This window comes from Somniosus microcephalus, chromosome 22 (genome assembly GCF_052327205.1).
Source record: "Somniosus microcephalus isolate GS21.2 chromosome 22, FLI_Smic_1.0, whole genome shotgun sequence".
In the NCBI taxonomy this organism is placed as follows: domain Eukaryota; kingdom Metazoa; phylum Chordata; class Chondrichthyes; order Squaliformes; family Somniosidae; genus Somniosus; species Somniosus microcephalus.
Genome location: NC_141008.1, coordinates 42,237,765 through 42,262,881, shown reverse-complemented (window position 1 = coordinate 42,262,881; position 25,117 = coordinate 42,237,765). Strand labels below are relative to the sequence as shown.

Below are 25,117 nucleotides of genomic sequence, written 5' to 3'. Positions count from 1 at the left end.
TAACGAAGGTCTGAATGTAGCTATTACATATTGACTGTCTGTGCAAACGACCTTGATGGGTGTTAACCAGAGGCCCGAATGCCACTGGGTTTGCTTCTCATGCATAAATGCAGAAGGTCTGTCTGCATTCTAATTTCCTCCTTTGTCAGCCCAAAACTGAAACTTACAGGCCTTGGCCATGAGGTTGACCGCAGTCATCTTGTTGAGCCCTGGAGCCCTGGATTTTAAACTCAGTCTAGCCAGGGTTTCTTCAATAAGCCAAAAGTAAATCTTCGGGGGAGACATGAAATTTGCGAATCCTTTCAGAAGTGGTTTTCAAAGAGGGTCTTGAAGGCGGAGAGGGAGGTGAAGAGGCAGAGGCATCTAGTGAGGGAATTCCAGTGTGTGGGGGCTAGGCAACTGAAGACATGGCTGCCAATGGTGGGGTAAAGATGGGGGGGATGCACAAAAAGGCCACAGTCAGAGGAATGGAGAGCTTTTGCGGGGGCGGGGGGGTGCAGAGGTAGCAGGGTGTTGGGCTAGGGAAGGTTACAGAGATAGGGAGGGATGACATTGTGGCAAGATTTAAACACAGCAATGAGAATTTTAAATTTATGGGTTGAGGAGCCAATGTAGGTTTCTTGTATTGGATGGATAGCAACTTATTGACAGAATCAGTGATTACCCCACCACAATATGGATCTAAGTCAGTCATGCCATTCAGAGTACCTTAGCAACCAAATTGGATGGCTGTAGGTAGTGCAACTAATGTCAATTTTTATTTAAAGCTGCTCCTTATTCTGAGTTTCCAAATCTGGCTTTCTGGGATTTACCTTTAAGAATTCAGAGAAAAAAATGTGGAACTTTTTTAAATTAATTATTTATGACCTATAAATATATTTTCTTCTACAGTTATAACAATTCATTGTCAGGGGAAATAAGTCATTTTTATTTTAATGCGCATGTTATGAAATTCTTTAGAGCCTTTAATTCATTCTGATCAGGGGTTCTCAGCAACTTTTGATTGAAGGCCACAATCTCAAATGACTAATTGCTCTGGAGCTGCCATCATAAGTGCGGGACACAAAACAACACCGTTTGTTTCTTTTTTGAAACAATAACGTATGCACCATGTGTACGTACTGAAAATGCCGACAGAAATCAAAAAGCATCAAATTATGATCACGGATTTTCATCAGCATTGGCCACAGCACACTGAGTTTGATTGATTATTTTTCTGAACCAGATTATCTTGTTTCCACACTCTAGTTATCTAGTTATAGATTAAATACTGCAGGTCTCCTCAGTCCTGTGCTATGCATCTTCTCCACCCTGGTCCCAAGAGGAGGGGTTTGGAGATCTTCCTTCAGCTATGGATTTCTGGCATGAGTGCCATGGCTTTCCAAGTTGCTCTGCATCCTTTTCAGTCTCATTCCCAATCCCAACTAGGAGCATATGAGACTGGAAAATTCTGTAACTGCTGGGCATTGAGTTTTCCATTCTCAAACATCATCTGATTGGGATCAAAGACTGAAAAGGAGGCTTAGTTTGCATGGAAACCAATGGAGCAGCTTACTGATGGGACCCGATAGCAAAGTTATGGATATGGGAAATTAGGTGTTCCGCTCATTGTCTTGTGCAACAGGAGAAGAAAACACTAGACAAAATAGTTGACACAGTACATGTTCCCTCCCCCAAAAGTTGTACACACAACAATTTATTATAAATTTCTCACTTTATCTCATATCCTTCCTGCTCATTCAGCCTACATGAGTGCAGTTTTCACTCTACACTCAGCTTTATGCACATTTCTCCAAGTATTTCATTTTCAAATTCCCCGGAATTGGCTCATGACCTGTAGAAGCAGCAGCACTGAGGCACAATCATAAGTGACAAAACATTGGGTGGGCTGGAAAGTGTGCAACTGGACCAAGCTCGCGAGTGCTGCAGCTGCCCCGTATGCTGTGTTATGAGCACCCTGGATGTCGACAATGAACGGTACTATTGGCAGTCTGTAGATGTATCACAGGATTTTCTAAACATCTAAATGTACTTTAAAATAAAAACAGCAGAAAATGACTAGTAAGAAGATTATGTATAAGGTGAATCTTATGTGACAGTCCGGTGGGTTAATGGAACAATACGTGCAGACATAGTAATAAAACTTTTTAAATAATGGTCTTGAGCGTTGGTCATTAAAGTACAGTGCATGTGTTTTGTGTCTTGTAGAAATGGCTGTGTGAGATTGGTAGGTCTTCACCAATGGCAGCTCAATGTTGGCATACCTATGTTGAAGACAGTGTAAGGTTCAAATACCTACAGCAAAGGCTGCTCGAAGTTGGCGTATCTATGCCAATGATGGCAAGAGGCTGGAATACCTACAACTTAGTTACACGAGATTGCAGTGTTTATAGCAGTGACAACATGAGATTCAAGTGCCTACAGTAATAGAAGCGCAGAGTTTACACATCATGTTGCCTGTCGGTGTCCGACATGCATGCCTAAACCAGTATATGAATGAAATGCACATTTTTAAAATGTATTTTCCCTGTTGCTTGGTTTAGTGCAACAAATGTCTATCTGTGTTAGTGGTATTGTGTGCTATTGTAAAAACAAATGATTCCAATTTAGCAATTTCAAAATTCCAGTTTACATCAGTATTAATGTCTATTAGATTGATTTCTCAAAATATGCGTAATCTTCATATATGCAGTAATTACTAATAAAAAATTAAATCATAGATTTCATACTGAAAAACTTTAAAGCGTTGCTGCTTATAAATCTAAGTAAATTGGTAATTGCTTTGAAATGGGTAAAAATTAATTAATTCACATTTTTAACAAATCTCATGAGCCTTGAAATGACTGAATATTAGCATAGGGATACATAATATGTATCTTATGAAATGTCTTTGTCTGCAATTTAAATTGTTGGCATTAATACATTCAGAATAGATAGGTTAGTGCCTCCATTAAAATAATGAACAAAGGAATTTCATAGAAACATTTTAAGCAATCATACGTTAACAACCGCACAGTGCAATATAAAGACCATAGGACTGAGAATAAAGAAATTCAGCACATACAAGATTTGCACATTCAACTTCTTCTCACTAGTAAATGCCATATCCATAGTCGTGAGTCATACTAGCAGCACATTCAGCTCATAACTTCAGCAGAAGTAAATAATAAAATGATTTGCAACTGCGTCATCTAACAGGCTATCACCTCTTTCAGTATATTCGGAAATGTGTTCAAAATACTTGGACCAACTAATCACGGCACTGATTAGATCTCATTTAGAATACTGGGGTTGAATTTAACTCCCACCCCCCCCCCCCCCAAAAACACAAAAACAACCCCCTCCCCATCTGGTGGAAACTTAACATCTGGTTAAAATTGAGTGGGAGACTTACCATTTCCTTTCCCGCCCCAATCTGGGCAACTGCTTAAATATGCAGATCGGGATCCAATGATGATTGCCCGATCTGCCATTTCAACCTGAGGCCTGAGCGAGGAGAAGTAATGGCTTCTCCGCAAGGCCAAAGCTGCCGGGAACAGGAGCCAGGGCCAGAAGAGTGCCCAGCGAGGTATGTTTTTTAATTTTTGTTTTAGTTTCCTTGTGGAGTTCTCCTCTGGGCCCCGCAAAGAAACCTTGGGCCTCCCCTGCCCTGGGCTTTCCACCCTCCCCCGACCGGAATTCCCCTCCTGGAGTACTCGCCTCGTGCCGGGGGCCGTTCCCCTAGTTCTCAGGTGGTGGCTTCCTGCCGCCCGATTTTAACACTTCCGACTGACATCCCGACCATTTTGGCAGGAAGTTGGAAAGAGCATGGTAATGAGGCCCAGCTATTAAAATCGGTCGAGCCTCCCTGCTGCTGCAGGGAATCAGATTTCTAATATTCCACGGTACTGGATTGGAATGTTCCTGCATTTCTGACAATGCTGGAGTATTTCTGGCAGCAGTTAGGAAATTGAGCTGAAAAGGCCTGTCAAATATATTGAATGTAAAAGCTCTTTGATACCTATAGACATTGATTTAATGTCCACAATACACTACTTGTAACTGAGTTAGTGAAAATCTGTCTTCACTGAGCTCTTAAATATGCTGCTATTTTAATGTACTGATCCAAGTTTCCAGTCTGTCAGTATTATTTATTGGTTAATATATGGTGATATGTAAAATACTGCATCAATTCATTTTGTTAAACGTGTACCGACTGTTCTGTCTTGCTTCACTAATTATTAAAATGGCAACACACACAGACTTTCAGGGGCTCAGTTTTGTGTGAATCTAGAAAGTAATAGCCATAAATCTGAGGCATCTGTTTTCCACTTTTTTTAATGTTGTGTATCATCTAGTGGCTGTAAATTATTATGACTAACAGATACAGATGGGGCCAATGAACGAGACTGTAAGCTTATTATCTTATTTTGGATAGGTTGGATTGAGCCCATTTAGATTTGGTACTTCAAGAATATTTTTGGTTGGAAGCGATGACAATCCAGAACATCACGCAAACTTCTCATTATAGACCAAGTCACTCTTATAATAGAATTTTTAGTCAAGCGATTCGTCATAATAAAGCGTAAGCCAAATAATTCCTTTCCTGCTGTTAAACCTGCTTAGTAGAGTTTAATACATTGTCCAATATATATATATATAAAATGATAACATAAGAAGAGAAGGCCATTCAGCCCCTCAAGCCAGCTCTGCTATTCAAGTAGATTATGGCTGATCTGTATCTCAGCTCCATATCCCTTGATGCCCTTCCCGTACAAAAATCTATTGATCTCAGTCTTGATAGCTCCAATTGTCCGAGCATTCATAGACTTTTGCAGGGGGCGGGGGGGGAAGAATAATTCCAGATTTCTGCTACCCTTTGTATGGAAAAATTGCTTCCTAATTTCTCTCCTAAATGGCCTGGCTTTAATTTTAAGATTATGTCCCCTCTTTCTTGGTTCCCCCACCAGGGGAAATGGTTTCTTTCTATCTACCCTATCGAATCCTTTTGACCACCACTCAATCTTCTATACCCAAAGGAATACAAGCCAAAATTATGAAACCTGTCCTCATAATTTAACCCTTTTAGCGAGCTGGTGAAGCTGCACTGCCCCCCATCCAAGGCCAATATATCCTTCCTGAGGTGCCAGTGCCCAGAACTGAATGCAGTACTCCAGGTAGGGTCTAACCAAGGCTCTGTACATCTGAAGTGTAACTTCCTCCCCTTGAGATAAAGAGAGCGCACAACAGCAGATGTTGTATGACATACAAATTTAACAGTTTTCTGAAGAAGTGGCCGATTGGATTGATGAAGGGAATGCAGTAGATGTAGTGCATATGGATTTTTGGAAGGCATTTGAGCAAGTGTTTGGCAAGAGGTTTGTTTAAAAAAAAACTCAGGTGTTCGGTATAAGAAGAAATTTAACAGCATGGATAGCAAGTTGGTTAATGGACAGGAAACCGAGACTTGGGGTAAATGGGTGTTGCTCGAACTGGAGAAGGGTTGAAGTGCTGTCTGTGCTGGGCCCACTTTTGTTCTCGGTATATATAAGTGATTTGGATATGGGTATAAGGAAAACTATCTTGAAATTTGCTCTTGACACAAAAGTAGTAGGTTTGGCAAACAGTGAGAAGGACTGTAAAAGTTTTCAGGAAGACATAAACAAATTAGCAAAATGACAAGACAGATGGCACGTGTAATTTAGTGTGGATAAGTGTGAGCTAGTATATTTGGGGAGGAAACACAAAAAATTGGACTATACAACTCAATGGGAAGATACGGATGAACAGGGAGACCTTGGATTCAAATACATAATTCCATGAAAGTAGAAATGCAGCTAGATAAAGCCATAAAAAAAGTTGCTAATATTTTGAGTTTTATAAATGCAGGAGAAAAGAAATAGCGACAAGGCTGTGCAAGGCAATGGTTAGGCATTAGATACAGTACTGTGTGGAGTGTTGGGCACACCATTATAGAAAGAACATTAAACCTATATAGAGAGGGTACAGCATAGCTTCACTGGAATGATGCCTGGGATAGGAAACTATAGTTATGAGGAGAGACTTGAGATATTGGACTATTTCCATTGGAGCAGAGAAGCCTAAGAGGAGATTTAATAGAGGTTTCTAAAATTATGAAGGATTTTGATAAATTTGAAAGACTATTTCCAATGTTTGGGGAGACATGGCAAGGGGTCATCAATGTAAAATTACCCCTAAGAGAGTGGGGAGATAAGATAGCAGACATTTCTTTACACAGAAAGTTATTGGAGCTCGGAATGGTTGAGGCAGAGATTATTGAATTTTTGTAAGGGAATTTGAAAAAATATTTGAAGCAGAGGCAGATGCAGCTATGGGAAGAGAGATGAATACTGGAATTAGTTTCGGATTGCGCGAGCACAGATATGGTGTGCCGAATGGTGGTCTTGTGTTGCAAACGTCTGTGGATGTAAGACACATTGTCAGTAAATAACCGCTATCAAATATGCCTATATATAGGCACTGACTGAATGAGACACAACCAAAAATGTTAAGCCCTGACTGAACTAGCAGTTAAGCTATAACTGCTGTATATGGGTATGGAGCAGAGTCTGTTTACCTTAATATAACTGGCACAATAAATGGAGGGTGCTTTTTCATTCGGTAAGAAATGTTCCACTGTTCAAATGCCAATTAAGTCATAACAAATTAGCCACTGCCTGTGCTGTAGGCTTGCAGCAATCTCTCATTGATCTACATGTCATCAGCTATCTGTCTTTTTTCTTTGACCTGCACATTAATAGGTGCTGAGTTTGTTAAGAAATGGGCAACACTGACTCTTCACATTGGTGTGAATTCTAATGCAAAGGATGTCCCTTTACTGGCAGCAGTGAAAGTAGGTGTCAACACTGTACGCAAATATGTGCATTTCTTTCGGCTATAGTTCTATCAGAGGAAGACGTAAAAATACTGGGACAGAGCAGGTCAGTGGGATTAGCGTTGGATTACTGAAGCGAAGAGCTGGCCTGATGAGTGGAATGGCCTCCTTCCATGCTGTAAACTTGTGCCGCCAATGATATACTCACTCCTCCCTATCTCTGTAACCTCCTCCAGCCCTACAACCCTCAGATCTCTGCGCTCCTCCAATACTGGCCTCTTGCGCATCTCCGATTTTAATTGCTCCACCATTGGTGGCCGTGCCTTCAACTGCCTAGGCCCTAAGCTCTGGAGTTCCCTCCCTAAACCCCTCTATCTCTCCCTCTCCTTTAAGACACTCCTTAAAACCTACTTCTTTGACCAAACTTTTGCTCACCTGTCCTAATAGCTCCTTATGTGGTTCGGTGTCAAATTTTGTTTGATAACGCTCCTATGAAGCGCCTTGAGACATTTTACTATGTTAAAGGTGCTATATAAATGCAAGTAGTTGTTGTTGTTGGTTCTTCTTTGGTTTTTCTCTTCCTAGGATACCAGCTAGCAATTTTCTTTACTGTTCCTAATGCAGCATCTAAGTGAAAGCAGTGTAGCAGGCTCAGAAGGCAGTGTGACTGCCATGAATCTTTTCAAAGGCACATGCAAAAAAATCCCAGAACTATACAGCGTTAATGTTTGAACACTATGGAGATGCTGAGTGGAGGCAGTGCCAGCAGATTTTCATGGGAAAGAAACTGGAAGTGCTGGGAACAAAGCAAATATGGGAAGCAGAGCATTGGAAAAAGTATGTTATATAAATATAGATACATTGAGACCAGAGGGATGAGACCAAGTGAGGGAAGAAGAAAGAAGACAAAGCTTCACGGCAAGAGTTAAATTGTGTAAATCTCTCTTTGAGTGAAGCAGCAAAGCTAAGTCCAGGGCCAAAGGCTGCAGAACAGACCTTCAGGCCTGAATCTAAGTCAGAGAATACTGTTGCAGTTTTAATTTTTATTGATAGATTTGATATTCCAGGTAAATTAAATAGATTGCCTTTTTTTTTCATTCATTCCTGGGATGTGGGCATCGCTGTCAAGGCCAGCATTTATTGCTCATCCCTAATTGCCCTTGAGAAGGTGGTGGTGAGCCGCCTTCTTGAACTGCTGCAGTCCGTGTGCTTACAATAACACTTAAGAGGCTGAGTCAGTCTGAAATTGTCTTAAATGATGATATTCAACATATAGTGTCAAATCAATGAAAATATTAGGAACATATCTTACTTCTTGCCTACTACTTAATACCTGGTGCTATTTCTCAGGGTCTGATACTTTTAAGAACATAAGAAACAGGAGCAGGAGTCGGCCATTTGGCCCATCGAGCCTGGCTCCGCCATTTAATAAGATCATGGCTGATCTGATCTTGGCCTCAACACCACTTTCCCGCCCGCTCCCCACAACCCCTCGACTCCCCAGTAGCTCAAATATCTGTCAATCTCCGCCTTGAATATATTCAATGACTCCGGCTCCACAGCTCTCTGGGGTAGAGAATTCCAAAGATTCACGACCCTCTGAGAGAAGAAATTCCTCCTCATCCCCGTTTTAAATGGGCTTTTTAATTTAATGGGACATTAAATTAAGATGAGCTTAATTTCCTGTACTGAAAAAACTTTGCGAAGGAAAACAAAAGCCCTTCAATGTGAGGGCCAGGTTGAAATTTGGTCGTTGCCAGTTGGTCTGACAAAGAAAGTGATTCTTACTGAATCATATTCTCAGTGTTAAACCACTTCTATCCATGGGTTAATCTACTTGGTGCATAGAGTTAAAAAATCAGTTGTACCATCATACAGTGAAATCTAAAGCAGAGTGTGTGTGAGCATGTTTGTTTGTTTGAATCAGAAAGATGTGTGAAGGATAGATTAAGGATTGTGCTATTGAAAAACCGTCTGTTCAGATTTCACAGCTAATGGTTATTAACCTGCGTGCTTGTCGTCGGAACACTAGAATATTTTTTATAATTATGTTAGGCAATATTTTGCTGTTGAACAAGCCTTGGCAACCAAATGTAGCAGGGCAGTCGTATTGCTTAACAGATTAGTGAAACAGAGAAAAAAAATGACTAATAAGGCTGTCCTGGTAAATTTATGCACAGACACCAGCATCGCTGCACTAATCTGTTGTTCAGGCAAATTTCCAATAACCTCGGTCTTTAATTTCATATTAGTTATGCCTGTCCATTTTTGGCCTATTGATAAAAGTGCCCATTACCCTTAATAACCTGAATGTTTGCGTTGCTATAATAACCAAAATACCTATTAACTGCTACAAGTGTTCTAAAATGAAACATTATCATTTTTAATATAAAATTCATTTTTTGCAGAGGATGGGGAAATACCCATATAACACATTGAGAATGGGTACACTAGCACAACATTTGGAAGAAGTGTTTATGACTTTAAATTTCCTGCCTACACCCTTGTTTTCCGATTTATTGGCAGCACTGAAAGTGACATGCATATTGAGAAATTGATGAAAAGCCTACTGCGTGTGTGCGTGCACGCATGTGCATGTGTATTGATATTCTTTTAACATTGTTTTTTTTCTATAGACCATGAGTCAGTTTAATTTTCTATAATAAATCCATCCAGGAGGGATATTGATTTTGGAAGCTCCAATAATATTATGCTCGGGAAGCTTATCCTAACAAACCAAGTCAGTGTGTGAGCCTCCCTAGATTATCGAAGGACATTAGTGTGTGAGTGGTTCAGGACCACAAGTTATTGGACACATTCCTATCCTGCCAACCACCAAGGCCCTTAGGGAACATGTAACAGGAAGCATATTGAAGGCCTAGAGAGGGTACGTCACAGATTCACTAGGATGCTCCTGGTATGAGAAATATGAAGAAAGACTTTTGAAAAATTGGGCCTTTTTCGTTAGGATTAAAGTGCAATATGATAGAAATGTTCAGAATTGTGAAAGCATGGGATAGGTTAGATAAAAGCAGTTGGTTACCAGTAGTTGAGGGGTCTGGAATCAGGAACCATAGATACACAATTAAATAAAGGAGCTTTAGAACAGAGGGCAGGAGAAACTTCTTCACACAGAATTGTGAGGCTATGGAATTCACTTCCAGTGTTACTGATTGTGGCAGAAACTGTCAACGTTCAAGATTAGTTTGGATAGATAGATGAAGGAAAAGGGAACAAAGGGATATGGGAACAGGTCAGGTATATATGATTAGAACCGTTTGCTCGTGTGGAGGGTAATTGCCCACACCAACAAATTGGGTCGAATGGCCTACTTTTGTTGCAACTTCTATGTATAACACAAACTCATCCTTCTTCTTAACTGCTATGGCTCGATTACTTTTCATTCAACCAGCTTGCCTCACATTCAAGTCTACAGTTAGACTGATGAGGAATATATATTTAGAATCATACAGCACAGAAGGAGGCCATTCGGCCCATCGTGCCCGTGCCAGCTCTCTGAAAGAGCTACCCAATTAGTCCCACTCCCCCTGCTTTTTCATTGTAGCCCTACAAATCTTTCCTTTTCATGTATATATATTTTCCTCCCAACAGGAATCAGAAATAAGCTCCCTACAGCTAATGGGGATTTGGTGGCACACTGGCTTAGCACACTTAGCTCTTTCATTTCAGGTACCTGGGTTGGAATCCAACCTAGACTGACAAGTTGGAAGCTTCTTGTGTAATGTTCATAAAATGAGGTTGGACTATCTTCCTCTTTTTCTTAGGGACCATGGGTCCACAACACAAAACTGCTCCTAATTTATCACTAATTTGGCAATTTCATTCAGAAAGCAAGGATAGCTAGTAGGGGGAAATAGAAAATGTACCACTGGTTTGTAGGAGATGTTGTTCTATGGTTCCATTCAACCTCTGCAACATCTGACCTGACAGAACCTGAAATACACAAAATATTCTTTTTTTTAAAAAAAGAAACCTTGTACCACCATTCAATTACCAAAGGTTAAAAATTTTAACACAGAAAAAAATGTAACTTGCATTCTCATTTAGCAACAGGTTCCAACTGCCAGCTTACTGATGGCCACAGTAATGGGACACAGGTATTTGCATTACATTTGTGCAGTGGGACATTTTGTCTTTCTATGCATGTATATGACCATGGCAGGACATTAAAGCAGCTATTGCTCATATTCTAGGGGGAAATTGAAAAGTGTGCTTTGTATGGTTTGGAATTGGAACATTATTAAAATGTCGCTGTTATTTTGTATCATGTCATATTTTACTTCCTCCTCTCCTGAAGGCATTGACTTATACTGGAGTAGTTTCATAGGTGTTTACAACTGATGCATTGCTCAGGTGGCCATTTTTCAACACAGTCATTGTCAGTGGGCAATTTGACCATAGGGATGTCTCAACTAAACCTCATTTTGTCCACATACATGCACTTTCTAGTGCAGTATTGCTGGATAGTAATGTGCTGTTCTGCCCCCTTCTTAGCCCAAGGAAGCTAAGGCCAATTATACTATCACTACCATGACCATTGCTGAGATCAGCTAGCTCAGCAGCGGGCAGGATCTTCATGGTTTGTATGACTTCGCTCCACACTGAGCAGTGTATTTACCAAGGTACAGTGGCCCCGAAAATCTGCGGGCTGCGATCCCGCCACTGTTAACCCTGTCAGATTTGGAGAGGTCAACGAGTGGCACCTACTGGGGTGACAGACGTCTGCTGCTGGGAATAGTGGCACCTGTCTGCCATAGGAGGGCCTGCCCCAACCCTCTTCCCGCTCAGAGTTTCCCCTTCAACCCTATGTGTAAGAGGCCTGATCCATCAAATTATTCTTTTTAAGATTTAGCTAATCTTCATGGTTCCAGGCTGCACCCCTGCCCTACCATTTCCCTCCCTATGGGGGCCACTTGCACCATTCTAGAGACCAATATACCTCATCTCTCTTAGCTTACCAGCCTCCAGTCTTATACCGGATCTTTTCTGAAATTCAGAAGTGCAAACTCCCAACCTGGGCATCTCTGCCTTGGATCAAACCCCACTGGCTCCACCTCTTTGCCTGTGTAAGGTGTGGGTGGAGTTCCACTTTCATAAGGCAAACTGGGAACTCTCAGAATTGGTAGGGACCAACAGTATTCGGGTTCCTGCCTATTTCTGGGATTTTCCACCAGACTCTCACCGGAGTAATGGTGTGATTTCGGTGAAATTCGAAGCCTGATTTTTAAATGGTTAATTGCTGAACTCTACCTGCCTGTTGTGAACTCTGTTATTTTGCTAGTCAAGCCTAAACACAGGAGACAGTAAAGTCTTATAATTTTGTTGCTATGATTTGTCACTTCTGGTGTCTCAAAGAATTTCCCAACTTCACCCTACGTATTCTTTGATAATTGTAAACACATGGATGGTTAGTACCGCTACCCAGTCACTTGTTCTTACTGGAAGAACCTAAGCTCCTCTCAGCTGTTCAATCTAGTCCTGGAATTGTCCTAGTTGCCCTTTGTATCTTTAACCACCACCGTAGATCTCTGATTGCTCCAGCAAAAGCAATGAAATAGTAAATATTAATCTGTTTATTTTCAATATTATATCAGCTCCATTCCTTTAGTGCAAACAGTTTATCCAAAACATGTCCTTACATTAGAACTGAGATAGTTACTGAATAGAAAAACTCATGTTTTTTTCTATATTAAAGTGCCACATACAATTTGGTTTAAGGGAACTGGACATGAGCTACACAATAAGTGGATAAAATTACTGAACTTCTAGGTAACTGGATTTACCCTCATGTTTGCATGAATCATTGTTTTATCTATTAGAATTACATGTTTTACGTTTCTTTCACCAGGGGATATTCACTTCATGGGTAGTTGCAAAATTACATTTTTATTCCGTCTGTTTCTGTTGACGGTAAAGCCATCTCCTTTCCTTTTCCAGCCACCCTGGGTACATTAGATTTCAGTTTGCTGTACGACCAAGAAAACAATGCTCTCCATTGCTCAATAAATAAAGCAAAGGTACGTAACCTTAGAAAGTTGCAAATAACACAGAATCTGTTTGTAGGCGTCGCTGTCTAATGATTTTGCTTTGCATTTTCTAATGCATGCAAATTGTTCTTTTATTTTCATAAAATATGCCAGATAATTCAATTGACAATTGCCAACTTTATTGGTAGATACTGTAATATGGATCAAGAGAGAGCTATTGTACAATTTGATGAAGGAGCGAATTGAATTCACGCATGCTGTACTGATGAATATAATAGCTTACATCTGTCAATCTTCACTTTCTGTATATTTCCAATACCAGAATGTACTTTTCTTGACTTTTTTCTCCTTGATATTCTGCTTGACCCCAAGCTGAGCTTCCTTCCTATATCTAATCCATTACAAGACCAATTTCACCTTCAAAAATTTCTGCTGAACCCCTAAGCCACACATTTATCACCTCAAGGTTGGATTTCTCCAATGTTCTCCTTGATGGTTTCTCTGCTTCCAGTCTCCGTAAACTACAGTTTATCCAGAATACTGTGGACCACATCGTCACCCAGCAACTAAGGCCCACGTCACCCCATCCTTGCCAAGCTCCATTGGTTCCTTGTGCTCCAGAGAATTGACTTCAAGATTCTTGGGGGGGGGGGGGCCTTCAAATCCCTCCATGGCCTCACTCCTCCCAATCTTCCCAGTGCATCACCAATATTGCCCCCGTTTTGGATCCAACTTTAAAATATTCCCGACTGTGCCTGACTTCCATTCCAGATTACTTCAGACTCACTGACTTCCCAACTAATCAGGAAGGAAAAGAATTGCCAACCATCCTGCCCCAGCTCCCCATGTCCAAGAGTTAGCCAGTTGAGCTGCCAAGCAAATCAACTACTACCCTCCTAAGTGTTGGCTTGCTTGAAAACAACCCCCAACTGATTATTTGAATGAAACCATTCCAACGTGCAAATGTTTACTGGAATATCTTAATGAAATTCATTGTCTCAAACTGATACGAGATGCAGGAAACACTATTCTGGACAGATCCTTAATCTGAATATCATGCACATTCCAGAAGCTGTGTGCTGTGGATTTAACCTCTTGAGCTGAATTCAACAGCATCATCCTAATATAAATTTGCTGAAATTCCTCCTAGGTCAAAAAGTCAAAAATCCTGAAATGTGGCACTTCCTAAAGGCTCTTGTCTTTGACTATGCTTTGTGCCATCCTAACTGCTCTCTTCTCTCTCCTTGGTAACCACTTGTTGTCCACCACCATCTAACGCTCTCTCAGACGCTTCTCTGTATATAAGAAGTGCAGTAGAAATTTAAATTGTTTTGTAGACGTACTTCAAAATCTAGTAAAACAGTAAAAACACAATACTATTTCAAATATGTAATGATCTCATCTTGGTCATTTTCTTGTGAAATGCTTTTACCTTTTATTGCAGTAATCCACATATAGATAATCCCACTTCTCCAGCAGCCTGTGCGCACAGAGATTATGAGATTACATTGGGTTATTGTTGAATATGTGAAAGTAGCTTGAAATTGATGGGTCAGTTGAGATATTAACCACTTTGAGTTATTAAGATCTTGCACTAAAATATGTGCTTGGAAAATGTAGTCTTAATCATCACAATCCAAAGTAAAAGGCTGTTTCTAATTAGAACAGAAAACCCTCTTTGCCGATGTAGCCTTGAATTTTCATTGTGTCAGAGAAAAAAACGCTAGACCTTCATCTGTCTTGCTGTTACTCAGCAGCATCTCCTCCATTAGCAAAATTGTTACTACCTTTTAATCAAACAATCTGACCAGAAACGGTTTGATCAATATTTTGGAAGAAAGGGAAACTCAGACATCAATGAAGTTTGCCATGACCTTTCATCATCAATTGTAGTCCAGGCTCAAGAATTTGAAGTAATTCCATATTCAAGGCCTGCAGATCAGAAAGGCCTATTCAATTCCATTCTTTAAGCATTCTGTGCTTTGTCCACATTATTTCCAAAAGTGATGTTTCGTGAAACAAATGTTCCACCCGGCCAGCCTATATTAAGAGCAAGTCAGCATTTGCAAAATAGAAATTTTATCTAAACTGAAAGCCATTCTATAAGGAAGGATGTTGCAATGGAATCAAAAGCTAACGTATAACAATCTGGAGAGTTGTGATCTTATTGGAGATGGTCTGAAAAGTCTATCCTGCACTGTGAGGGAATCTAGGAATAAACAAAATATTTTCCTTCCAATAAAAACTCCTCAGTTCTGTTTGCTGTCATTGACAGTAGAAGGTTAATAATGCGTGCACTTATAATATTTTTGATCTTGCGTAACAGTGCTACCATAGTCCTCAAAGTATTATAAATTTTACTTGGTAAAAAGACTAAGGCCAAAGATACTTCAAAAAGAAAGTTATATTGGATGCCTGCTTTGTGAATAATTAAAGCTCCTGATCACACAGTCGTCATTGCAAACTAGGGTTTCTTGTCTAAGCTGGGGGGTACTTGGTGAATTTTACATGCTTTACACTGTAGTTACTGTTTAAATTTTACTTAGAACAATTGGCAGTGGGCAATGAGTGATGTTATAGGTATATATTTTGTTTGAGGATATAACTGTGTACAGTGGTGATAAGATTTTACTTTTCACACTGTATGTTGTAAGTCTTCCTGAATGCAGAGCAGCCTCCAAGAAACCGTCTTTCACTGTTGATTCCTCTGGACACAGTGATCAGCAAATTAATCTCTGTTATCCTTAAAGGAATGCACACTCATCATCTGCTTTATCAAGTTGAATTGATCTACTGAATCAATAGCCCTTTAATTATTAATGGTGCCTAGCTCTATCTCACCACCACCTCTCTTGATCCCTCCACTGTCTCTAATTTGTCACGCTGCTTGTCCGACATCCAGTACTGGATGAGCAGAAATTTCCACCAACTAAATATTGGGAAAACTGAAGCCATTGTCTTCGGTCCCGCCACAAACTCCATTCCCTAGCCACCGACTCCATCCCTCTCCCCGGCCACTGTCTGAGGCTGAACCAGACCGTTGTGACCTTCGTGCCCTATTTGTCCCTGAGATTAGTTTCCGACCACATATTCGCTCCATCACCAAAACTACCTACTTGCACATCTGTAACATCGCCTGTCTCTGACCCTGCCTCCGCTCATCAGCTGCTGAAACCTTCATCCGTGCCTTTGTTTCCTCTATACCTGACTATTCTAATACTCTCCTGGCCAGCCTCCCATTTTTCTCCCTTCATAAACCTTAACTCATCCAAATGTGGACATATCAGATATTTAAAAAAAAGGAATAAAACTTTTAACTCACATTTGTATAGAACCAGTGTGTGAGCAAAGCTTGCACATAAGGCAGGAGAAACGTTCTTTTCTTGCTTTGTCCAATAAAAAGTATGATAGAATGTGTATCTCTCTTCCTTTTCCCCTGCCCCACATCTTTAGATGGAGGGAGGAGGAGAGAGAGAGGGGAAAATTTGCAGCTTGCCTATTCCAGCCTTGAATGGTGAGGAGCATTTTATCCCTTTGAGTGCTGTGGTAAAATTTTACCTGTTTGTTTGAGAAACTATGGAAAATTGATGTAGGGCCAAATTTTCAAAGCTCAGAGCAATTTCATACAATTTAGTTTTCGCAACGATTAGGGTAGATTTTCTGAGTCCTGGTCTATGGTGAAGTAACTGAACTACTGTGAGTGTGGGTACTTCACAATGGATGAAGGTTCAGACAGTCTACCCTATAAGGTACATGCCAGTAAGATTATTATTCGGACCAACATTGTGTGGGCTAGGTTTTCCGAATAAATGAGAAGACTTGAAATCTGTGCAAATAAAGCCCAAGTGAATCTAACCCATATGTACAATTTTCAGCAAGTTCACCGTTTTTTAATTTGTTGAAGGAAGGCTGTTTTAAGACATACCATAATTATGTTGTAGACTTTATTCTTATTCATTCACAATGGATAGCATTGCATGTTTAGTGTCGAAGCATTGGATTAGATGTGATAAATGTTTTTGCAAAGTGTCACTGAAAGTGTAATACCAGAAGGGTTAATGATAGAACATTGTTACTTCTCGGTCAGTTCCAACAAGCTGTTTTATTGTTCACTTATCCGAGGCCACGATAGGAAAGTCTTGCTTGGATTTCAATGGTTTCTGTGGAATAGTCTGCTTAAAATAATGGAGCTGGTTTTCATCTACAAGTGTAAGTCAGTTCCAAATTTTTAAGAACCAGTGCGAATCCCACCTAAAAAGGTCAAGTGACTAAATTCTTTGGTGTGAAACTTATTTCTCCGGTGTCAATCAATTTGCATAATTATTTGCAGTACAGATTCCAAAGGGGCCTACTTTCATCCCCTGTGTTGGGCAGGAATGGGGCAACAGCATGATTTAAAATAGCAGCGCAGCCCCACAACTCCCGCCGAGGTCCGGCTCCCGCCATTTTGTTTGGAGCCTTGCAGTGGGCGGCCCAGGAGCCCCCCTGGAGACAGGTGGGAGCCTCATTGGCCCATACAAATCATGGTCCTATGACATCAATGGGACCCTGATGCAATTTTGAAGTATCAGTAGGCATGGCGCACATTCCGGCCATTGGTACTTGGCATTGAGTGACCTAACCAATGATCCTTAAAAAGTCTGTCACCGGCCACTCAGGAAAAGGAGAAAAACAGGATTGTAAATAATGCTGGTTGAATCAGGAGGAGCATTAATGCTTCTCCAGGTCCCACGACAATCCACCCACAAAGGCGCGCCCTCAGAGCCGTCGGAATTTTTGGCTCCCACCGATCAGTGAGCTGCTCCAAATATGTGATCAGCTTGCCGACAGAGTGATAATGAGACCCAACCGTGAAAATTGGTCAGGCCTTGGATCACTTACATTGGGCAGGCAGCAAACTTGTTCCACCCACCTCCCCCGACAATGGAAACAGTCACACAAAAATACACGCCAAACAGACTAGAGGTTGGAAATAAAAGTTTTAGGAAGTCAAATTTAAAGGGATATGGCCAATAAATGGTGTTTGTCAGAATAGGAGGACAAAATTCTCCAAGCCTTTGAAGAGCCTTAAAAAAGCATTTCCATTCATTAACAGCCTTTGCCATGGCTGAAGGGGCAGGGAACTGAGGACTGAAGGGAAATAGAATCTCGGTACAGGTATGAGTTTGTAGACAACTGACTGAGCAGACCAGCATCCAAACGCTTGCTTGATGACTGCCAAAGGCAAGTTGGCGCTGCATGAGGTGCTTGTGAGGAGGGTTTCCTGCTGGGCCATTCCACAAGACTATCTGTCAGCAGGTCTGCAGTTAAGTTTCAAGTTACCACTAACCACCACTGTTGCTGCAAATCCCAGCCTAGGCTGCATAAAGACTACAAGTTGCCTCGAAGCAGATGGCAGAATTGTACATCTGCCTTTCTAGTAACCCAGTCCCTGAGAAGGCAAGTCGCCACAGTCTTTGCCAGGTAGATGTTTCAGGGCTTACAGAAATGGATTGTGGTATCTTGTGGGCGTGCGGGGGGAGGGGGGGGCCGGGCTGTGCAGCCAGCCAATCAGGTGATATACACCCTTGATCACCCTGGCACGCTTTCTTTTATCCAGTACCACCTAAAGCTTGACGTGGATGTCTCTGAAGTACCATTTAGCAGACTGGTTAGTCAGGCTTTCACATATCTTAATGATACCATCTGGTCTGCTGGTTTCCACAACACTATGTCTGCCAAAGTGGGGCCATTTCATCTTTATGTGAGATCACAGTGCACCTCAGGGACAGCCTGACCTGCCTGGCATTTCCTCCATAGGTTGTCCTCTTCCCAACAAATCAATTTAAGGGAAAAACTAATTGGTGCCAGTAATCAGACTGGGGCAGAAGAAATTATAATTAAGAACAACTGGCACAAAAGTCTAAGTGCCACCAGAACTGAACAACAAATGAACACAAATGGCCCATTGGATCCAAAACTGGCTTAGTGGCAGAAGGCAGAGGGTGATGGTGAAAGGTTGTTTTTGTGACTGGAAGCCTGTGTCCAGTGGGGTGCCGCAGGGATCGGTGCTGGGTCCCTTGCTGTTTGTGGTCTACATTAATGATTTGGATGTGAATGTAAAAGGTATGATCAGTAAGTTCGCAGATGACAGGAAAATTGGTGGGGTGGTAAATAGAGAGGAGGGTAGCCTCAGTCTGCAGGACGATATAGATGGGTTGGTCAGATGGGCGGAACAGTGGCATAAGAACATGAGAAATAGGAGCAGGAGTAGGCCAATCGGCCCCTCGAGCCTGCTCCGCCATTCAATAAGATCATGGCTGATCTGATCCTAACCGCCAATCTACTATCACAGAACCATCTCCTGAATCTAACAGAATTAGACACACGAAATAGGAGCAGGATCAGGCTACACGGCCCCTGAGCCCGCTCCGCTACCCACAGGGCCATGTCCGATCCGAACCTAGACTCATGTCCAAATTCCTGCCCGCTCCCCGTAACCCTTAATTCCCTTTACTTCTAGGAAACTGTCTATTTCTGTTTTAAATGTATGTAATGATGTAGCTTCTACAGCTTTTTGGGGCAGCATATTCCATGGACCTACCACCCTCTGAGTGAAGTAGTTCCTCCTCATCTCAGTTTTGAAAGAGCAGCCCCTTATTCTAAGACTATGCCCCCTAGTTCTAGTTTCACCCATCATCGGGAACATCCTCCCCGCATCCACCCGATCCAACCCCTTCACAATCTTATATGTTTCAATAAGATCGCCTCTTATTGAAACCCTGAAAAGTGTGAGGTGATGCATTTTGGAGGGACTAACAAGGCAAGGGAATACACAATGAATGGTAGGACCCTAGGAAAGACAGAGGATCAGAGGGACCTTGGTGTGCATGTACATAGATCCCTGAAGGCAGCAGAACAGGTGGATAAGGTGGTTAAAAAGGCATATGGGATACTTGCCTTCATTAGCTGAGGCATAGAATATAAGAGCAGGGAGGTTATGATGGAGCTGTACAAAACGCTGGTTAGGCCACAGCTGGAATACTGTATGCAGTTCTGGTCACCACACTATAGGAAGGATGTGATTGCTTTGGAGAGGGTGCAGAGGAGATTCACCAGGATGTTACCTGGGCTGGAGCGCTTCAGCTATGAAGAAAGACTGGACAGGCTGGGGTTGTTTTCCTTGGAGCAGAGAAGGCTGAGGGGGGACCTGATTGAGGTGTACAAAATTATGAGGGGCATAGATAGGGTAGATAGAAAGGAACTTTTTCCCTTAGTAGAGGGGTCAATAACAAGGGGGCATAGATTCAAGGTAAGGGGCAGGAGGTTTCGAGGGGATTTGAGGAAGAACTTTTTCACCCAGAGGGTGGTTGGAATCTGGAACTCACTGCCTGAAAGGGTGGTAGAGGCAGGAACCCTCACAACATTCAAGAAGCATTTGGATGAGCACTTGAAATGCCATAGCATACAAGGCTACGGACCAAATGCTGGAAAATGGGATTAGATTAGACAGGGCTTGATGGCCGGCACGGACACAATGGGCCGAAGGGCCTCTTTCTGTGCTGTATAACTCTATGGCCCATTAAATGACATCCCACCTATCTGTAAAATCTGAGTTTAAATTTAGCTGTGCCAGATACAGGTCCTGAAATCCCATGAAGCTTCTACTAGTTCCACTATAACTTTGGCATTAACCTGCATTATATCATTATACCACATCCCTGGGGATTTTGCTAGTCTTCCATCAGAGTTACGGTGGCAGACAAGTGGACCCCCACAGAATTTCCACCGCACACAGTCTTCTTTAATCTGACAGTCACTAAAGGTTCCAAATTGAAGAGAATTTTGATATGCTCAACCTACTTCCCGGTGGAATCAAGTTCACCTACTCCCATATTTAACACAACTTAACTGTTATCGTGCTGCCCTCTGCAGAAAATATCCCTGTCCACCCTTTCACTTCCTATTAATGCGGTACTGAGGAAGTGCTGCACTGTCGGAGGTGCCGTCTTTCAGATGAGACGTTAAACCAAGGTGGACATAAAAGATCTCAGGGCACTATTTGATGAAGAGCAAGGGAGTTCTCCTGGTGTCCTGGCCAATATTTATCCCTCAACCAACATCACCAAAACAGACTATCTGATCATGCATCACATTGCTGTTTGTGGGACCTTGCTGTGTGCAAATTGGCTGTTGCATTTCCTATGTTATAACTGTGACTACACTTCAAAAGTACTTCATTAGCTGTAATGTGCTTTGAGATGTCCTGAGGTCATGAAAAATGACGTATAAATGCAAATTCTTTCTTTTCTTTTACCCTAATCCCACTGGTCCAGGAACCAAAGTGAACTCTGAACTATTGCATGATCTTGGTCTACAAATTTACAGTGACCTCAAAACCATTCTTCACCGAAGATTTGTCCAGTTCCCTTCATGAAGTAGTTAATTGACACAACATGAATTGCTTCTGCTGAAAATCTGTACTGCATTGGAATCTTTTTCCTTAATGAACAAATACGAATCAAATATCATCACCTATTGAGCAAATGATAATAGAAAAAAAATTGAAATAATTCATAGACCAGTTTACTTCATAATGTAATATATTGACAGTTACCAATTATTAAGAACAACAGCCATTTGTGTGAAACCATTCTTATAATAGATCAAAAGCAGCATTTCAGTATGAAACGATTCCGAATTGAGTTATCATTAACCATGATTAAAATACCGAAATCACCTGATCATTGTTCTATTTTTTTCAAAGTTTTTTTTTTAACCTATATATACTTCTCTTAGGAGCTTGGTTGTTAATGTTATATTTATGCTAGAATCCCACAAGATGTTAGAAGCTAGTCTGATCTGTAGTGGTGAAGCAATCTTAATGAATTCACAAATTGAAAAAATAAATAAGAGACAGTTGGTCTTGCTAAGCTCATTGCACCGTTAATGTTGTACATTTTCTGTCTCATAACTTCTTTTTGTTTCTCATTTGCTCATATTTCTTTTACTGCATGCTATTTTGAGGAAAGGTGCCAAAGCTTTGGCACAAAAAGGTAAGGGTTATTACCCCTTCCTCCCATAGTGAACAGAGCTTATAATTGCTGATAAAACAATACCCATATTTCTCAGATACCTGACGACAAAGGCCTAGAAATCGGATTGCGCCAAAATTCAGTTGAAAGAGGCCGGCGGCAAGAGCACGGGAAATTGGTCCTCCCAGCCTCATTTGCATATAGTTGCTGAACTGCGGGCACTAGAGGCAGCTTGCCAGTTGTTGGGCGGGGGAGCGTGTTGGATGGCCGAGGGCAGCAGGTAAATCTGTGGAGGGTGTGAACGCGGGCTGCCAGCGGCCCACAGTTTAATGTAGAGCCAGGAGGAGCACTTCTGCACATTCAGTTAAGTATAAGATTGCGTACCCACCTTTTTGGTGGCAGCCTGCAGTGGTCTCTTTCAGGACCACTGGTTCAGCTGCTGTGCGTCAGAGAAAACGCAGTCCTAATGAAGTTTCGCAAAGGGGCCTGAAACAGGCCTTAAGGCCCCGATTTGCATTGGCAGTGGGCCCAACGTCTGTTTCAGGCGGACGCCCTGGACCACTACAGGCCTTTAACCAATAGGGAGTGCAGCGCACCTCCAGCCCGTACTGAGCACGTGCACGCTGCACGCCATAGTGTACCCATCATGTCCGCTTGAAAAACAAGCGCTTCGCAATCTCATTTCTAGGCCAATGTTCTTGTATCTAAAGGGATATGATAGATTTCTGCTGGTGAGTGCTAGTTACTTTTGTTGTTTTATGCAGAGTAGAAATATGGTGCTTGGAGGTACAGATAGCTAACAATAACCAAATATTAATAATCTCTATTAAATGCATGGCTTATACTTTAAATAGAACTTTGTTGTTTCCCCTTCTGAAACCTACTGAAAATTATTGTCATTTCATGATTAGTCTGTTAAGTAGAGTACTTTTCTGGTAGCGTAGTGTTCCACTAGGGAGGGAGGAATTGAAATTAGTTGCCTTGCTGAACTGCAAGTGCCTCTTCCTCTCAGTACTGAAGGAATGTATTATTAGTGGCTACTGTGGAGAAGCCAGAAGGTTGGACGGAGGTGAGTGGCCCCATGACAAGAAAATATGAAGAAAAAACCATATGGGAGGTTACATAGATCATATCACATTGATTACTAAGATTTGCTATTCTTTTGAGAGAGTGAAAGCCCCACTATCAGGAAGAGCCTTAGGCACAATAGAGTAATGAAAGCTTTTCCCACGAGTTCAGAGTGAGTTGGCAATGTACTGTTACTTGGTGAATTGTTCTTTTTATGTTGCAGGCATTTCTGTCCTGAAATTTAAAATCACTGTGAAATGCTGTAGGCTGAATTGATGGTTATATTTTGTAGATTATATTGTTTTATTTCTGGTTGCATTGACAGTTGTGACTAAACTACAGAACAAAAAATAAACATTAATAAATACCAGTATTTTAGTTCAGTATTTAACCTCCTGCAATGTTAACGGATGTGATACAATGTAAGCCTGTGCCACATTGACTATTATTACTTTCTTTGTCATTTGGCTGAATCCAAGTACGCTTGTAACAGCTGCAGTGATGTTCCAAATATCCTGCTCTCATCTCTTTAATATCATGTTATACACTGAGTCCAAATCAAAAATGTGCAATTCAGGCAAAATATAAAAATTACTTGAAAATGACTAATTAGTAAAAATCTTTTTTCTCAGAAACCATTATTAAATATGCTGTGGCGTATCTTTCATATTAAAGGAATTTATATCTGGACTAATTATTTGAAAAATGTCTGCAGTATTTCAGTTTACTATCAGATTTGGTATATGCTCAAGGAAGGAAACTACCTCAAAATCTACATCTATTTAATGGCTGAGTTATGTCACAAGAAGCAGAACATAAGAGCAGCAATGTTTCTGTTTGAAACAATAATAGCAATGTTTTAAAGTTAACTTTCTGTCATTACAATGCCAAGAAACCTGTGTGTAATCTGGATACTACAATATGCATGGTGAAGCCTCGCACCAAGTCCTGCTCACACATCACCCCTGTGCTCGTTGACCTACATTGGCCCCTGGTCCAGCAATGCCTGGAATTTAAAATTCTCCTCTTTGTGTTCAAATCCTACCACAGCCTCGTCCCTCTCTATCTCTGTAACCTCCTCCAGACCTACAACCCTCTGAGAAGTCTGCGTTCCTCCAATTCTAGCCTTTTGTGAGTCCCCGATTTCCTTTGCCCCACCATTGGCGGCCGTGTCTTCAGCTGTCTGGGCCCTAAGCTCTGGAATTCCCCCTCTAAACCTCTCTCTCTCTCTCTCTCTCTATTTCTCTCTCCTCTAAGACGCTCCTTACAGCCTACCTCCACCTCTCTTAATATCTTCTTATGTGGTTCAGTGTTGGAATTTTGGCTGATGATGCTCCTGTGAAGTGCCTTGGGACATTTACTACGTTAAAGGCATTATATAAATGCAAGTTGTTGTTGTTGAACAGAGAAAAGAGTCAGGTTTATGTTAATGTATTGCCAAGGCAATATTCAACTGCAATCAAGCCACAACTGCCAGAGCAGTATACAGAACCTTATTAATTGGTAAGAAAAGTTTATATTTTATGTATTGAAATAACTCCAAAATGTAATTTATTTCAGACCTTAAAACTAATATAAGGCCAGAAGGAGCTGCATCACCCATAGATGCACCAGCCAATTTGTTGGCTCGTTGCAAGTATTTCTGGCAGACTCGCATATACACATCTGACTAGTCTATTAGCGTGAGTCTCCAAAAGGGACTCAAAATAAAAAGGATATCCAGCTTCATAAATTATACCTTTTGAAGAAACAGTTAAAACATTGTTCCTTTTCCATTTATTACAGCGCGATGCAGGATACAATGCAATAAATAAATATTAATGTTTAAGAAAAAGGGAATCTCAGGCGCACTCAATTCCAGCTTTACGCGAAGCGTATTTAACAGGGAAGCACAACATGTTCTTCTGTTAAATTGGGGTCAGTACCTTAAAGCAGCTGCTCTGTTGAAATATGTGATGAAATTACCAATGAACAAATAGGGAAATGTACCACACAGGAAACAAAAAAATGGTGCTGCATAAATTACATGCCTTTACATTGCAAATTATTTCCAGCAATCATATTGCAAAAACCTACCAATGACAAATGTGGTCTAAACACACACTAGGAAAGTAATTGGGGCTGTCATCTGTTGTACGTACAAGCACTTCCACCACTATAATGTTGGCTGAAATAAAAAGTGTACTAATTCA

General features: G+C 41.2%; 1 protein-coding gene across 3 annotated transcripts in view; it reads left to right on the top strand.

Moving 5' to 3' along the window:
* Positions 1 to 25,117, top strand: part of LOC147102211 (double C2-like domain-containing protein beta) — a 397,434-nt gene that overhangs the window by 22,123 nt on the left and 350,194 nt on the right. For 2 of the 3 annotated variants that reach the window (XM_085964513.1, XM_085964514.1), the window contains exons 2-3: positions 12,794 to 12,873; positions 21,855 to 21,878. In XM_085964513.1, coding sequence (XP_085820639.1) covers positions 12,794 to 12,873; positions 21,855 to 21,878 — 104 coding nt within the window. The remainder of the gene's footprint in view (positions 1 to 12,793; positions 12,874 to 21,854; positions 21,879 to 25,117) is intronic. The other variant, XM_085964515.1, reaches the window with a different exon arrangement.